The sequence below is a fragment of the Protobothrops mucrosquamatus genome, unplaced genomic scaffold, assembly GCF_001527695.2.
Source record: "Protobothrops mucrosquamatus isolate PMUCROS unplaced genomic scaffold, P.Mucros_1.0 scaffold61, whole genome shotgun sequence".
Lineage (NCBI taxonomy): Eukaryota > Metazoa > Chordata > Lepidosauria > Squamata > Viperidae > Protobothrops > Protobothrops mucrosquamatus.
This window is the reverse complement of record NW_015386440.1, coordinates 2,325,545-2,343,723: the sequence shown is the minus strand read 5'-3', so window position 1 is coordinate 2,343,723 and position 18,179 is coordinate 2,325,545. Positions and strand designations below refer to the sequence as shown.

General features: G+C 34.7%; 1 protein-coding gene across 2 annotated transcripts in view; it reads right to left on the bottom strand.

Moving 5' to 3' along the window:
- Positions 1 to 584: 584 nt before the first annotated feature.
- Positions 585 to 18,179, bottom strand: part of ITGB1 (integrin subunit beta 1) — a 39,833-nt gene continuing 22,238 nt past the window's right edge. Inside the window, exons 4-17 of one of the 2 annotated variants that reach the window (XM_029283360.1) lie at positions 17,587 to 17,809; positions 15,367 to 15,537; positions 14,471 to 14,709; positions 11,659 to 11,817; positions 10,878 to 10,973; positions 9,957 to 10,046; positions 9,346 to 9,486; positions 9,011 to 9,213; positions 8,214 to 8,452; positions 7,106 to 7,328; positions 5,700 to 5,932; positions 4,272 to 4,438; positions 3,796 to 3,876; positions 585 to 1,761 (exon numbers count right to left, since the gene is read on the bottom strand). In XM_029283360.1, the coding sequence (XP_029139193.1) occupies positions 3,802 to 3,876; positions 4,272 to 4,438; positions 5,700 to 5,932; positions 7,106 to 7,328; positions 8,214 to 8,452; positions 9,011 to 9,213; positions 9,346 to 9,486; positions 9,957 to 10,046; positions 10,878 to 10,973; positions 11,659 to 11,817; positions 14,471 to 14,709; positions 15,367 to 15,537; positions 17,587 to 17,809 (2,259 nt within the window). In that variant the 3' untranslated portion in view covers positions 585 to 1,761; positions 3,796 to 3,801. The remainder of the gene's footprint in view (positions 1,762 to 3,795; positions 3,877 to 4,271; positions 4,439 to 5,699; positions 5,933 to 7,105; positions 7,329 to 8,213; positions 8,453 to 9,010; positions 9,214 to 9,345; positions 9,487 to 9,956; positions 10,047 to 10,877; positions 10,974 to 11,658; positions 11,818 to 14,470; positions 14,710 to 15,366; positions 15,538 to 17,586; positions 17,810 to 18,179) is intronic. The other variant, XM_015812023.2, reaches the window with a different exon arrangement.

The following is an 18,179-nucleotide window of genomic DNA, read 5'->3' as shown; positions in this document are numbered from 1 at the left end:
AAATTGACTGATTGAACTTTTTTTTTTTGCACACGGTGGCAGAGGCCTAAAGCGAAAAGGTTTTATAAAACCCAGCTGAAGGCCTAGGACTGGGGCGACGGCGCGCGGGCCCACAGAGAGGGCTCTGAGTGCCGTCTCTGGCACCCGTGCCATAGGTTCGCCACCATTGCTTTAGAACTATTCTTTCCCCTAAGAAAACAGAAAAGAAATAATTAAAATACTGTACTCTAGTACCAGTGTTCATCTAACTCAGTACATCCCTTGGAGATACTCCCAGCTCTGACCTGGAAGTATTCCCACACAAGGGTGTGGGATGCTGGGGGAGGAAGTATTTCGATGCTCAAAAAAGAGTGACACTATTCATATCCATCCCTCTTCCTTCTCTAAAGATCAGTATGGCAGGTTTCACCAATCATGTTTGGTGGCAGTTCAATTCTTTGTCCTTTTCTGCTGAACCTGATTCCCCCAAAGACCCACAACAGCCTCTCCTAAGCCTTGTTCTACTACATTTTAAGAATGTTCAGTTTTACCAACACTTACAACAAAAAAAGAAATACCAATTCAATTTTTAAAGGATTTTATTAAATTTAATAAATAACTTCCATGATAACATTGTAAAAAGTGAACATTTGTTAAAATAAAAGGCACTTAAAATATGATTGTGGCTAGTACAGAACAGATTACAGAATACCCAGCAGCAAATATACAAGCCACAGTATCTCCTGATTCAGAATCATGCAATTTTAGCTATAGGATAAATTACAACCAAGATTGCAAAAATAAGCTGGTTTAACAATTATCTTACACAGAAATAAATCAAATACATTAAAGATAAAGTTGCTAAAGCACCAGGCTTTAAACTAAGCAAGAAATTTAAAAAGAAACCTAAGGAATTAAGGCGGTAAGAAAAACTTTCTCCTATTCTGTGCCCTGTATATGCTGGACTTTCAACTTCAAATATGATCAATTTTTTAAAAGTCCAGCACCTCGGGGTGGCACCAGATAAGGGGAGCTGATTTAAAAGGAAGTCTTGCAGTGTACTTGACAGTACTAAAACTAGAAATTGAATTTAAAAACAGGAATTATTATTATCATCATATCTGTTTTAATAATCTTTAAGCTCTTATTTTGGATCTACTTTTTATTCTTATACACACATAGTGGCAATTTAATATGTTTCTTACAAATGAAATTTGAAATTTAAGTTACATCATGTTTTCTACATTACTGAATACAGAAAGTTGGAAATTAAGTCTCAAATTGTTCATAAACTAATTTTTTATAGTTTATTAGTAAGTATTAGGTTTGCACTACTTGTGCAAGCCAAACCTTGATACATCTATAAGGCTAAAAACTGTTCTAATTGTAATACTTAATGTATAGGCAAATTGTTTATTAAGTGTTTCACTCCATACAAAAGACAGGGTAGATAAAAAAAGCACCTTGAGTAAGCTATCATCATATTGAATAGGATATGCAATCTCAAGTATTCTGTGAGTCTTCTGGCACTTTTATTTGCAAAAACAAAGAAAAAAACTTCAAAAATAAAATACTGTACATTTAAAAAAATTGCATAGGAAACAACTGTGTATGTAAGTAAGGAATTAGTAAATCCATTGCAATATTGTCAAAAGCTAAGTAATGAATACAAAACTATTATATCACACCCAGTGTTGTGAAATTATAAAGCAGTTTTCATTTCCCCTCATATTTAGGATTCACTACAGTTGTCACGGCACTCTTGTATATAGGATTTTCACCCTACAAGAAAGAAAGAAAAAATGATTTAATAGAATGAAAAAACAGTCAACTTATTGAAAAAGTATTTTCACATACTGCCAAGCCAATCTAGATATCCATGTGCATACAGGATTCCACAGTTCCTGCACTGGATCAACAAGATTGAAACAAGCAAGAAAGCCTCTTTTTTTTGGGGGGTGGGGGGGGGAAGAAATATTACAGATTATCTATCTAGCATTTTTAATTTTTACTACACATCATGTCTACCATAAATTATTCTTTAAATAATCAAGGGGCTAAAGGAAAGGCACTGCAAATAATCTATTCGTAAGAATTTCACAACACTTTAATGCATGATGATATGGGTGGCCATATAAATAAATATTAAAAGAATTTTGGGAAAAAGAAAAAAATGTTTTTCTTTACATGTCTCTATTGATTCCATATTTCCTCCAGTATATACATCCTTTAATTAAATTGGAAACTTTGGATGTATTTTTCACAGTGCAAAATTAACAGACATTGCTATATCAGAAAAAATCACAGCCAAGTGCTCCTTTATTACTCAAGTCTTTAATGATCTAAGTAAGATCAGCCATAAAATTAGTTTCAATGTGAACACAGCAAATCCATCCTTCAATATTGAGGAATAAAGCTCACAAACAGCAAACAGAAGAGAGGACTTGCGACTCACACACAAACCCTATATAGTAATCAGGTTGTTTAAGCATGGATGAATTTGTTCCAAATTACATAAATGTTGACACAGCAAACTGATTTGCAACTAATTCCCTATACTAAAATGCATTATATTATCAGACTTTAAAAACTAACATTGTACTGCAGCCAAAAATTATAGACTTCAATCCAGGATACTATTTTTGAACCTTTGCTAACTATTCTTTTTAAAGCTTGGGGAAAATGTTTTGTCTTTTTTCAAGATTATCATTCGCAATCATATAATCATATTCATAGCATCAGAGTAGTCAGAAATAAAAACAACAACAACTGAATATCAAATAATAAGAGATGGAATGGATATAGAATAAAAGAAATGAGAAAAAGTAAGAAAAGGAGGACATATATGTGAAGAATGCAGCATATTTACCTATACTATAATACTCTGGTTGTGGCACAAATTAAATTTGTACTATATAAACTATCAACAAAGTTCAATCTAATTATTTTCTATCTTATCCTGCTATTTTCAAGTTTGGCTGGAATAGAAATCAACATTCAAAAATAATTATTTTATATGTTGCCAAGACTGCCTTGTGCTGTACTCCATTTCCTGCCATTGATGCTTTTTTCTCTAAAGCATATATTTAGTTAGTGGCCATTGTCATAAGAGTCATCTGGGGATAGTGTTCTCGATCACTATTCTCAAGTAAACTAACTACCCAGCTAAAAAGAGTGATTTCAGTGACAATGTACTAAATAAATTTGTTCCATTAACAATTAGAACTACTTTAAATTAAGCTACATCATGCCTTGTTTATTTTACCAGATTTGAAGAGCATTACATCTCATATTTGCCAAGCCCTAAGGCTGGAAAAGGGCCAGAGCTCAAACATGTGATTAATATAATTTTGCATAGAAGCCCTTGTCATGAAAAGAAAGTGCTCTGGTTTGCATTTCCCACTTTTTTTGGTGGAGGTCTTTTGTTTTACTCATCAATGTTTCAGATTTTACTAAAGGGAGCAAAATGGGTTCTTAAATGTTTGTCCACTTCCTATTTATTTATTGGCTGCCCTTAAGTTTTCTTGCCAAAATTCTTCAGAAATGGTTTTCTGTTACCTTCTTCCTATAGCTGAGAAAAAGTGGAATATGCTCAAAGTCCAAAGACTACATGCCTAAAGCTAGAATTTGGTTTCCCAGGTTCTAACCCAGTTTATTATTACACTAAACTGGCTCTCTAAATTCTGTTACTTAATTCAAAGAAAGATGCAGCAATTAAAGGTGTTAGGAATCAAGCAATAATTAGTTAAAGCTGCATTCAGTAAACCTGAAGAAAAGCTCATGCAAAGAGAAAGAAATAGAAAAGAAAATACGAACGGAAACTTAGAGACCAGCTTTACGTCCATAGTTTGGATTCTTGAAATTATTAATAGGACTCTTGTATATTGGATTTTCTTGCTGAAGGTAGAAAAATCATCAATGTGGAATACAAAAGAAACAACATTCTGAAGAAAAAAGGTCGTGCTCTACTAACATAAAATTGTTAAGGTCCTTTAAGATTTAGGGTTGTATTTAATGATATTCAAATGAATAGAATCCTAATAATATCCTAAAAGAGAACAAAATATTGAGGTCTACAACCGGAAAAGCTTGGTGTTAATATTTAAAAGACTGAAAGCTTTTAAAAGAATTATGATAATATGTCTTTTTCAGCTTGGAATGATCTGGAGATGTACAGAAAACAAGTCTGATTAACATACATATTTTTATAAATTGATGCCTGAAATTTCGGAAGTATGCAAATTATCTTCAGATATGTATACCTGCTTAAGGTTATTAAAATAGTAACTCACCGTATCCCATTTTGCATTCATTTTTTCTTTCTCAAATTTTGCAAATTCTCTTCTATCGTGAATGATCATAAGTAACTTCCAAATCAGCAATAAAGCTAGACCAATAAGAACAATTCCAGCAACCACACCAGCAACAATAGGAATGATGTCAGGACCACTTGGGCATTCTAGCAAACAAAATAAATGAAGCATAATTATTAATACAGTTGGAATATGAAACATCCATCTAAATATATGAATAATTAATGCTGTTCTTAGATATGATGATTGCACAATCAGCCAGATATTTAGACTGGATTTAGCATTTTTATCTATTTGTTCTTCCCAAGGACCTGGAATAGATACTATTAATTAAATTTATATGCCGCCCAAATCCCAGCATATCTAAGTGGCTTACAACATTTTAAAACAAAAACAGAAAAGCACACAAAACCAACACAAGGCAAAAAAAAAATAGGGGAGGGAATGTTAGAGAATAGAAAGAAAAAAAAGGACAACAATTATCCTCTCTGAAGACCTTGGTGAAGAGCCAAGGCCTTTGAAAACTCCAACAGGATGGCAGCCTTATGAATCTCAGGGACAACCTCATTTTAGAGGGCATGAACTGCTACAGGGCAGGGGTGCTTCCAAGGCCACCTTGATGGCATTGTTCAATGAATGGAACCCAAAGTGCAGCAACCTTACCAAAATTAATTGATCAGGTAAATACAATGGGAGACAGGTGGCCCCTCAAGTATCCAGAATCTATGCCATGTAAGCTTTATAGGTAACGACTAACCCTTTGAATCAAAACCTGAAGAAAACTGCAGGTTGTGGAATAGTGGTATTACATAGGCATAAGAGGCATGTCTATTACTGCTGCATTCTGGACTTGCTGAAGCTTTCAAGTGGTTCCCAAGAGCAGCCCTACATACAAAATATTGCAGTAATCAAGCTGTGACGTGACCAGGGCATGACTGGCTGAGTCCTCTGATTTGCTGAGGAATGTGCAAAGAACAAGATGGGTGTTTGACCACTGATCAGGTTCACCAATCCTTTGGGCTGTTTCCAATTTAAAAATACCTGCATGGATTTATTGCTGAGTGAGAACTGGACAATTAGGCATAAAACATTTCTTTAGTAAAATCAATGGAGGTTGGGTGAAGGAGCCAATGAAGCAATAGTCACAAACTATCACTGATAGTTCCAATAGTCCTTTGGATGCATTTTGTGGGTATTCAAAAACATTCTCTTGTTTTTTTAAAATAAATATTATCTACTAAGAGTTGTATTTTAAATACACTATTTTTAGGGAGGAGGATAACAACACACATATATAAAATTCTGGATGTTATGAAGAACAAGAAATTAAATTAAGAATAGGGATAGGTAAACGGGATTAGGTTTAACCTTAAAGTCAAAACTGTCACTATGAGCACCAAAGCATACCTGGCGTCTTCACCACATGAACAATGGCCTTGTTATTTGAGTCAACAGAGTATGTAAAGTAAAACCAACAGTCATCAATATCCTTCTCCTTGCAGTGAGTCAAGGCATCATACTGTCCAGGCTGTGGCAACTTTTCTCTACGATCTACCAGCTCCAAACTAAAGTGTGAACATTCTTTTTCACACCGTTCTTTCTTTTCTCCTTTGTTAAAGGCTTTGCATTGGACACAATCTCTGTTTGCAAAGAAGATGAAGCACAAATTAGTATAATATCCATTTTATTAGGAAGGCTTGGCAAAACGGCAATTATAAAAGTAAATAAAAGCTTAAATCTCAGATTACTTAAACATAGTGCATTTTTCCTTCTGGCCTTGAATGCATTATCTCTTAAAGAAGATTCTGAGTGGTGTCACTTTTACCATACAAACCTATACTCAGTAGCCATTACCAAAGTAGATGTTTAGCTTGTATTAAAGCCACTCATTAAAGCAACATTTGAAAGGCCCCTCTGTTCAGAGGGAGAAGATGGAAAGAGAAGTATGGGGAGTGATCTTCCCCAAATCTACCAACTTATGCAGTACAAGATCTTGGGGGGGGGGGGGAGACATTTTCCCCAAGAATCATATTTTTGAATTTTCCCTTTACTGAAGGAAACGTCTGCTATAGCACCTGATCGCACTTCCCTTTTGGAAAAACAAAAGGCTTTGGATTTAAGACATTCATATAGTGTCCCATAATACATTATTCCTGGTAATACAGTATATTACTCCAGCAAATATTTTTTCCACTGAGATGGCACTTTAATGCTATTTGAAGACAAAAATGCTCACCCCTGTCCTGGGGTGATAGTTTGTTTATTTTATTTATTAAATTTCTATGCTACCTATCTCCCTTACAAGATGACTCTGAGCGGTTTACAAATCATAGAAAAATAGCTAAAATATTAAATCAACATTAAAATAATTATTAAAAACTGCACTAAAGCCACATATATAAAGAGCCAAGAGACAGATTGGATGGGGATGAGATCTTCTTACCGTATCAGCCACCTCCAGTGGCAAGTACCATCTCAGGATGCCAGGCCAACCAGCAAAACCAGGTTTTGATACCCTTTCAGAAAGCCTAAAGAGAGGGGGCAATTCCCACCTCTGGTGGAAGAATGTTCCACAGGGATGGGCCACAGCAAAAAAGGTTCTTCTCCTTTATCCCACCTGCTTCAATAGTTAACTTCTGCATGAAAATGCCTCTATAGGTTATATCACCCACTTAACAAGAGGACTTTTTTTTCTGTTATAGATTTAGTTTCTGGCTATCTGAATTCTAGAATGGCACTGAAAAAAGACCTGCTGCAGCAGTTTGTAATCTCATAAGAACCAGTTATTTTTATTACAAAATCAAAAATCTTACTTGTGCTCTGCACAGACGCCAAGACAAGTCTGACATAGCTCACATGTTGGTCCCTGAAATTTGGAATCGGTACAGTTGCATATTCCACATTCACATATTCCTCTACCATTGCAGATTTGTCCATTTGCAGCTTCACAAGGAGTCGTATCTAGGGGACACTCACAAGCAGAGCCAGTGTAATTTGCCCAGCATTCACATTCACGACATTTACATTCACCGTGTCCTAAATTTAAAAACAGGAAAAAAATATTTTAGTCAAATTTCAATATAAAAATGCATACTTTCCCCCATTTTCTGCCAATGGGATGGATTTGACAAGATTCTCAGGAGCTACTTAAAGTCACAAAGACTTCATGTGACTATTTTGATGTGCTTCTGAAATTATCCAGGTTATGACTGCAGATGACAAAAGATCTTAAGTCTTCAAATGGACTTAAGGCTATTGCACAGCGTCTTCATGTAGTGCTATTTTTGAGGGTGAATTCAGAAGAGTTTCTCATGAATAAAATGCTTTATTGCAGTTGCACAGAACTAAAATCCAGTTCTGACGTCTTATGAAAGCTTGCAGGAAGAACACTATTAGGCCTGATTATTTTTAGGGAAGAAATTCTCTTTACTAATAAAGAAATTCCAAAACAAGAAAAGTGATGATAAAAGCGTGCAACATCTGGCTATTTTGACATTATTTAAAATTCGTATGTTAATGGTGCTCAGGTTTTTCTGCCAAATTATGTCACTCCATATTGTACATACAACAAAACATAACAACATAGGTACATATTGTACTGTATACAAATTATCATCAACAGGATGTATATAGGACAGCATGCAAATATTTTTTTTTCCTTAAGAAACACTTTTATTACTGGGCTTATTATAAAGAATAACATTATCTTTAAATTGTCTTTTATGTACCATTGTTAAATATAAAACCTTTATTTTAATTGTCAGTTCAGTTGCCTGAATATTTTCAATCAATCAAATAAACTGCATCAGAGAAGTTATTCCTAATCTGACCTCTGTTTCTCTTATTCACTTAATTCTACTTTATCATAGTAGTTTCAAGCTTATGTTTTAAAGCTCCTTTGATAGAAAAGGAATTCATTACCTCCACAAATTAAACCATCTGATCGATCACATTTGAAGTTATCACACTGGCAATATGGGCCAGAATAGATTTCATTTGGATTCTCTCGCTTACTGCACACACACTGCCCACAAATACATTCACCATTGTTGCTACATATTTCAGAACTGTTAGCCTGCCTACAGGTGCCTGACATGTCTTCACTATTAACTTCCTCCATGCTGCATTCACAGTGATTTCCAATACGCCCAGGTTTGCACCTAAAAAAGGAAAATGGACCAAATTTAGCTCAGCATTATGTGCCTCATTGTGACCAACAAATGCAACTGGGCGGCTTCTAAGGGAGAAGTAGGATCTCCTCTTTCAATGTGGTTCTCCAGCAGCTGCTGGAATTCAAGAGGGATCATGCTGCCATTAAGATCTGTGCTGACAGATGGCTGGCCATCATAAATATATACATAAATATATACTATATACTATATATTTTATATATAGATAAAAATCATGCATTGTCTAAAAAAATGTTCGTTTTTAATTAGTTTCACAAAATGATCTCAAAGCGAGATAAAATGAGAAAATTTCTGCCTATCTATGTATGAGTGTGTGTGTTTGTATATATTATGGCTTGCATTTCTCTCCATCATTGTAGGCTTTTAGGCACACAATTATTCCTTTAACTCATAAGGAACTCTACTAGTTTCCTAAACATCTCAGCTAACTTTTTCTGAATTTGAGGATATGCTTCTACATAAAAAAATTAAGTTACAGATTTTTTCCCCCCCACAAAAACACAAAGTAGCGAAGTAGCATTCATATACCTGCAAGCTCCACACTCAAATGTTCCATTTCCAAAATGGCACAGAGGGCTGTCCTCAATTCCTTCATTATGGCAATCACATTCACAAATGAACTCCAGATTAATCTCTATTTCTTCAGTAAAACCAAGTGGTTTGATTTTAATTGTTTCATTTTGTCCTTTTTCTGGACATTGATTAGCTGTTATTGTAATCTCAAATCTAACCTGTAATGTAAACAATAAACAGGCAATTTGTTCAAACTGATCAAAAGAAACATATAGTATTATTTAGGACAATGCTATAATGTGACAATGGGCACATAAGAAGTCTGCATGACTTTGCACACCAAAGCTTACCTCATCTCCAATTGAAATGTTAGAGCACTTTCTTCCTTCATCTCCTGTTCCATTCACTCCGTTCTTACAGAAAGATTTATATTCTATTGCTATCTCCTTAGGTACTTTATTGTTTTCCAAAATAACTTCTGAAGACAATGACTAAAATAAAATTTGAACATTTAGATAGATGAACAGAATCTAAAAGAATGTGCAACTCCTGCAAAAGATATTTTAACAAAGTCCTTTCAAGGAAATATTGTGTGTGCGTGTGCTCACGCATGCGCACACACCCATCCATGTCTTCAAATCAGTACTGACTTCTGGCAACTGCCTTTTCTTGGCAATGTTTTCAGAAGTGCTTTGATCTTGCCTTCATTTCTCCTTGGGCTGAGAGAATGAATGGCTGGTTCACCCGACTGACTGTGTGCCTAAAATGGAATTCATACTCTGGTTTCTTGGATTCTAATGTGCCTTAACCACACCAAATTTCAAAGAAACTATTACAAAGCAACTATTACCTACAAATCTTGGCCTTCATAATCTTTTAACTAATGTTACAATCCAGTCAATCAATGTTTTAGAAACTCAAAAGAGATTATAATAAGAATTATTCATTTGGATGGACTTACATTGTAAGCATCAATGATCAGCTGAATCACGTTACTTGAGTTTGAAGACAGCATTCCCACTGCAGATTTAGGAATCAAATTCTTTAACTCCTTTATATACAAGGAATGATTTTTTGTTAATTCACACACATTATCATTTTAACCAACATACACACATACTTGATGCTAGGGATACCATCATTTACTGGTCTTCCTACTATGTGATGAAGTTTTCCAAATCCCCTTTCCTATCTTCTGTGTCCTCTATTATCACTATTACTCAATGGTAATAATCAGCATTACCCTACTAAAATTTGTGCCTTATTCTCCCTTCCATTTCCAATTTAAAGTCTTATTAAACTTAGGTATAAAGTAACTGATCAAGCATCGTATGACTTTTTGCAAAGACATTTTCCGTCCCCTAAGAAGTGCAGTTCATTCTTACTTAAAAGTTCCTCAACTGTTATAAACAAGTGATATAAACCATTGCTTAGGAATCCAAATTTTTCTTGACACAATCGTCTTGAGTTGTGACTTTCAAGATACTCCATCTCCTTCTTTTCCTTCCATCAACATGGAGGGCAACAACTTGCATTCAGCCATGTCTTTCTGCCAGCTGTTTATAACTCCACATAGAAATACAGAGTAAAGTCTTGTTTCTCATAAGAAGTATTGTCATCAGCAAGAGAAGAATGACAGATGCCTAGCATTAAATTATTCATAGGAACTCTGGGAAGAACTGGAAAGGTTTCTGTCACGTTCTGAGAACCCTCCAATAGATCATATCTTAGGAAAGATGGATGGAAACACTATATCTATTTCTTATTTCCCCCAACTCCTTCACTTTCCTGCCTAGGGCTTTATATTACCTAGAGTTTTTACTAGGCATTTAAACAAGGAGGTTTTTTTAAGCTATAGAAATGTACGTTATTTGATCATTACCTTGTACACTGGCTGAAATTCCTCTGTGACAGCAAATATTATCTGAATATTATTGTCACTTAGCTTCTGAACAAGATGAGCAATAGAGGGATAATCCTGAAGAACAAAGTTAAGATTTATGAGACAATATATTGAATATATATTTGAGTGCAACATATATAATACATTCTATGTACAATATTATATAAAAACAAGGCAGATAATAACTTTTTAAATAAGAATTGTAATTATTATCCCATCCATTCTAGCATTTTAAAAGAACTTTTGGTTGAATCTGCCCATGTGTTCTGCTAATCCTCTATATGTCCTACATTCTGGCTGTTACAATGTATGTTGTGTATTTGTAATAGTCTGTTGGATGTTTCTGAGATGTTTTTGATATATGATAGTGTTAACCTTTTCATAGCTTGTAGTGGCTGTGCTCTAGTAGACTTCGGAGTAGTGAAATGTCTGTAAGTAAATAACCAAACTCAGAGAGCACCAAGGACTCTACAATAGAGTAAAGTTGAAAAATATAAGAAGAAATATAAAACAGAAGAAAATTTCTATGGGTTATTAAAAATATTTTATTAACATGTGATTCCATGCATGCAAGCAAATATTCTTTTTATAATCCTTAAAGGTCTTGTAATCTTATTTTAAAAAATTGTATGTTTTTTTCCTTTCAAATTGTTATATAGCAATAAGGAATTGAATTTTTATTATACATTTCAAATTTATTTCATTACACGCACATGCACACACAATAAATATACCTAAATATTCTACCTAACATACTTACATAGTAATGGCTCATTGTGTACATATTATTTTCTAAATGACATTGTCCATCATTTGGTAAAACAATTCCTCCAAGCTTCCCGTCTCCAGCAAAATGGAACCCAGCATCCGTGGAAAAAACCAATAGGCGAGTGACATTTCTTCTCCATCCAATTCTTGACTGAGAAAGAAAAAGGAATTTGAAAGATCATATAAAATTAAAAGTTCAGCAGCCAATAAAACAGAGAAAAGAAATAATCCCTATATTCATGTATTGCAGAACAAAATGAAAGTTACTGATCTAATCAGCAGACAAGACAGCATTTTATTTTAAGAAGAAACAACTGTGCAAGTATTCTGAATTTTTTAATTGGATATGATGGCCCTCTGAGGCAGCTATGACCAACAGGAGTCAAAGAGGACATGAGATAAGACAAATGAATACTAAAATTGGACTTTCTGAGCAAAAATGATTGAACCACATGACTGAACCAAACTCAACAAAATAAAATGGCTAAAAATAAAATAGCAGAGATTCTTATGCTACATGTCATCCAAAATTACATTCAAACTTTACAGTTGCTGTAAATATCAGAAATAATATGCTGTAAATATCATGAAATAATAAGTTGTGAACTTGAAAAATCAGTTGCCAATTTTTATGGAAATAAGACCTGCACCAAATGCACAAGTCACATGAATAAAAGCAAATATATGTGTCCCAGGATAATATTGCAAGATCTAATCTGGGTTGGTCATTGGGACCAGAGGTTCAGACTTCTGAGCTTTCAGACTTCTCTCTAATGGAATGTACCCTGAGGACGGGCCCCAGCACGTGTCCGAAAGCTCGGAAGACTAACCCTCTGGTCCCAGTGACCGACCCAGACTGGATTCTGAGTAAAAATTGACCACTAGCTTTTTTTTTGACTTACCAAGAATACATATCTAAATAAATGAAAACAAATAAGCTGTGTTCATTTTTACTTATGCTGGATAGAAAAAAAATGTTACTCTTGGTGTATTTACTCAGAAGTCTATCAGGATTATTTGTTTGACTAGTTTGAATCAGCTAAACTAAGTAGCCTTAAACAGTAAGAAGATGATTTATTAGTTTATATAAATAGCTCACGGAATAATGTGGGAATTTCGATTTCACGAAAATGAACTCCACTGGCAATAAGTTATTGTAAAATATTTTTTTATCTTAAATGCAGTAAGTCTTCTGAAGGAGACAGCATTTTTCCTTTTACAGGAACAAAGTGAATATTCTCAAGATTTATACTGAGTGATATGTATAAAAAAAGAATTATAGCCATTCTGAAGAAAGAGAGCTTGTGATTATTGGGATAAATGTGCAGAGGAGTGCAGGGACTGTGTCCACACATGGGGACTATTACATAAAATATATGCTACTTACTTATATGCTTCATGTTATGCACATAAGCAGCTTCCTATCTGCATGCAAACTTTTTCTTTCTCTTTTCAGTGTATCTATACTAACATTACTTTAGGTCAATTGGACTTAATATATTTTCTACTGTTTTATATTATTTCCTGTTATGCTTGTATGTTTTAATAGCAATATCTATAACACTTAAACTTATATACCATTTCATAATACTTTACAGCCCTCCCTAAGCGTTTTACAGAGTCAACCTATTGCCCCCAACAATCTGGGTCCTCATTTTACTGACCTCGGAAGGATGGAAGGCTGACTCAACCATGAGCAAATGAGCATCGAACTGCTGGCAGTCAGCAGTCAGCAGAATTAGCCTGCAATATTGCATTCTAACCACTGCGCTATCACGGCTCTTATGTTTTAATCTTTTTTTTGGGGGGGGGACAAAGGCCCAGTGATTAAAGACACTGAGTTTGTCAGCCTGGGATCACGACCCAAGCGTTGTGCGAAGGGGCAAGCTCCCATTACTTGCTCCAGCTCCTGCCCACCTAGCAGTTTGAAAGCATGCAAATGCCACTAGATCAGTGGTTCTCAACCTTTTTAATGCCGCGACCCCAACCGGTCGTAAGTCGAGGACTACCCAACCGGTCGTAAGTCGAGGACTTTCCCTGCCCGGGAGCGCCGCGCATGCATGGTTCCGCCCCCTGAGCCGGCCGAGGCGTAGCTGGCAAGCGGCAGAGACGGGGCAGGCCGACCACCAGCTGGCCCAGCCCAAGGGAGGTAAGGCACCCGCCGGAAAAGGGAAAAAAAATGGCGGACAGCCTTGCTTGGCGACCCCCGTGAAATGGTCGATTGACCCCAAATGGGGTCCTGACCCACAGGTTGAGAACCACTGCACTAGATAAATAGGTACTTCAGTGGGAATGTAGCAGTGTTCTGTGCACATTGGTGTACAGTCATGCCAGCCACATGACCACGGAAATATCTTTGGACAGCACTGGTTCCTTTGGCTAAAAACAGAGATGAACATCAGCCCCTAGAGTTGGACATGATCAGACAGGGGGAACCTTTATCTTTAATCTTTATATATTTTTATTTTTATGGTGTTGTAGGCAACCCAAAATCATTTGATAGTGAGATAGGAGGAATATAATTTAATAAATAAATACAAAAAACCAAAGGATTTTCTGTCATTTTTCTATTCTTTTAAATTATGTATTATACCATATCCATAAGGTATAAATGAAGAACATAAACTGTATTATTGGTTATAGATAAACACAATATAGAATTATTTTTCCTCAAGAATGGTATCCTAAAAGTCACCTTCAAATTCTGATTCATTTAACCCTATTGACAACCATTTTTATATAAATCAATTACCACATAACAAAATAATAATAAAAACATGAGAGGAAAAGTCAATAATACTTACACCACATACAGCAACCTGCATTATTGCATCAAATCCTCCTTCTGGAGAATCCAAATTGCCTGAGATTTGCTGTTCCCCTACAAGTGTATTGAACCAGCTCCCATTGCTGGTGAAGTTGAGCACGTTCCTGTAGCTAAAGGGACTTGTACAGTTAAGATCACCTGTGCAGGGATTCCTGAGTTTGGCAGGTGTGGTACTAATATAAGGCATTACTGTTTTTTCAACAAAAGAACCAAAGCCTAAAAGAAAGAAGAAAAGAAATAACATAGGCAAATAGACAGTTCGTGCCTTGCAAAGCTTTTGTTGCTGGCAATCCTAGCAGAAGCACTGCTCTCCAAAAGACCACAAGAATTAATATTGGGCAAGTTTTTGGTCTATGTGATTTATCTTAAAAAAGTAGAAATGATTAGCTATAAAGAATACCAAACCATACTTTATCATACTAGGAATGAATAAAGTCTATGGTTAAGGAAATCAACATTACTACATTAAATAAACCTTAATTCTGCTTTCCTTTGTAGGAATTTTTCAGAGGTTTGTTCAATTGTCAAAACCAAATTCCACATTTATAGGGAATCTACTTGCATTATCAGTAATTAGAATAGAATCACTAGAATATACTGTGCTGTAATTTGCGTCTGTTTTTCAGCAGGTTAGGGATTCAGCTATGAAAGCAATCTCCAGATGCTCACTTTTGTAATACCAAAATTTATTGCTAGCTTGACATTCAAGGAATATTTATGTCATAAGTTGTATGCAATTTCTTCCTGATGCAGAATATCATAGCTCTCTAAAAGAGGCATCATAAATCACTTTTGTATTTGCAAACTATTTATATTATATGTTATATCAAATTGAAAAAAAGAACATAATTTATGCATAAGCAGATTCCATACCAATTCGAAAATCTGAAGTTATATTTTTCATTTTACTCATCAGAGAGGTTCCAAGACTTTTGACATTTTCCAAATCATCTTTCATAGAGTAAGACAGATCCATGAGGTAATAAAGGTCAATTGGATAATCTTCAGCTCTCTTGAATTTTAATGAAAATGTTTGTGGTTCCCCTAATCACAAGAAAGCAAAGTTAAGCTAAATTCCAAATGGCAAAGAATAAGAATACAAGTATCTTTATCATGAAAGACATCTAACAAAAAAGCTTGAAAGAAAAATATTATCTAGTTGTTATAGTTTTTGCATAAGTATTACGCTATTGAGTCAATTTGAATGCTGTTTATTTCAGAAAGTCATTCAGATATGAAGTCATAGATAAAAACTACTTATTATGAAACTGGAGGTCATAATTTGGATTACCATAGCCTCATATTATAAATTGCAAGTATGTAAATCTAACTTAGGCATGCAACACATTACTGAGAATATGTTTGCAAGAAAAGCAACATTAAGAGGTATCAATAAAAGCGATACCAACATTCAATAATTAATGTGTGACATATGTACACATCACAATGCACATATAATTTATTATAAACAAGTAATATCTATTGAACCGTTTCTTCCTAAGGATTGGCTTTATTACAAAAATTCTACAGGTAGTTCTTGATTTCTGACTGTTCATTTAACAAGCCTTCAAAGTTATGACGGCACTGAAAAAAGTGACTTATAATCAGTCCTTGCACTTACAATTATTGCAGCATTCCTGCGGTCCTGTGATCAAAATGTGGTACTCGGTAACCAGCCTATTTCTATCATGGTTTCAGCATCCTGAGATCACATGATTGACATTTGCAACTTTCCCAAGAGGCTTCCGACAAAACCAGTGGAGGAAGTCAGATTCACTTAATGATTGTTTAATTCGCTTAGCAACCATGGCGAAAAAGGTTGTAAAACTGGGTGCGACTTACTTACTGACCACATCATTTAGTGAAGGAAGCTCTGGTCCCCATGGTGGTTGCAAGTCAAGGACCACCTGTACAGAGAACTCTATCTAAAATATATGCTTTTAAAAATCATTTTTGGCTTTTTCTCTCCCTTGTCTATCATCAAAAGGCTATTAAAGGTAGCTATCAAACAATAAATAAAACAAAACATTAAAACAAAGGGTGAAGTTCAGTTAACATTAATAAAATATATAAATCATTAAAATGATTTTTTCAAAATTTTAAACAGATTTTAAAATCAGAGTTGTTTGTTGTTTTTTAAAAAAAACCAACCTAATGAAGTGGGGTGGTCAAATACATGGCAGATCGTTCTATGATTTGGGTAAAAAAAAAAGAATTTAACAAAAACATAAATTTATTCTGTAAATAAAATTCCATTTGTGGGAAAGCTGCTCATGTGGCTATGATAAATTTATGGAAATGATATAAAGAATTCTTACTGATTTATAAATTTTGATTGAACCATGATGGGGAAGCATAGCAGCCTAGAAAAACTATGCTTTACAGATCATAAATTACATTCTGAATTGACCTGTAAGAAGGCGCCAAAAACTGCAAGTTCTGGAAAACAGCTATAATCCACTATTAGCAAAACCTTTTTGGCTTTACAAGCAGATCATTATTAACTTTGCTATAGTGGTAGCAGTGGAATGCAGGTAATTTATAGTTCTGGTTTTATTACATCACCTCCACTTCATCTATTCTTTGGGCGTTCCCATTCCCATATATTTTATCTATTAACTAGAAGCATATACACATTTTTCTTTAAACAATTCCTAAGCCTGGGGGGGGAAAATATTGACTTTTTCAGTCTCAAATTTCGATTTTTGCATTTATTTCAAAATTAATCATGAAAAGCAAATGTTCTAAAAATTATATTATGTCTTGTTTTATGAAGTTATTTAAATCGGTACGTTATTTCTTCAATACACTTGATCCTAGCCAAAACATCGAGAAGCGATAAGCATAAACAAAAATAATAAATAAACGAGTATTTGAAGACATGAGATACTGTTTGACTACCACTTTAAAATTAAGGGAATAAAAGCTGTGATAAAAATTTTGAAACAACAAAAAAACGTAAGTTTTCACAATAAAAGATTCCTTTAAATGACCACAAGTTGAGATACTGACCAGCGCTAACCTAGGTTCATTATGTACATGGATCTGTCCTGATCTCCCCGCTGTGAAAACAATTTTTATAAATATGTTTACCTTTCCGCAGCTTCAACAGCACTTGCTGTGGTTGAATCTGGGTAATATCTTCTGGTCTAAGACTTTCAGCCGTCCCTTTGATGCGATTTGTGACTTCTTTGTTTTTTAGCAATATATGTGTGCCTCTGGGGTTTTCAATTTCTTCTGGAGGGCAGCCTTTACTTTTTAAAGCATCCAAGTCATCACATCGTGCTGCAGTAGATTCTCCTTCTTTCAAAAAGGTCTAAGAATTATAAACAAGATTAATACAAATTACACATGCTGTATTTGTATTGTATATTTGTATTGTTGCATGTATTTAGCTATATGCAATACTGCTTTCAAGAACCCAAGATGCTGTAATATTCTTCACTATTAAAAGTCAAATATGAATTAAGCTTTTAAAATGCATATAGTTACTTGGATACAATCAAAGATTTAGTGAGATCTGCCTCAGCTGTGCACATCATACATTTTCTGTTTAATAGTCTTAGATACGTTTGAAGGCAGTTGCTTGAAAAATAGTATGTAATGAAGTAACAAAAATGCAGTATGTAATTGAAAAAAGGCACAATAAATTAATGTTGGCTGTAAAGTTATGGCTTCAGGCAAGA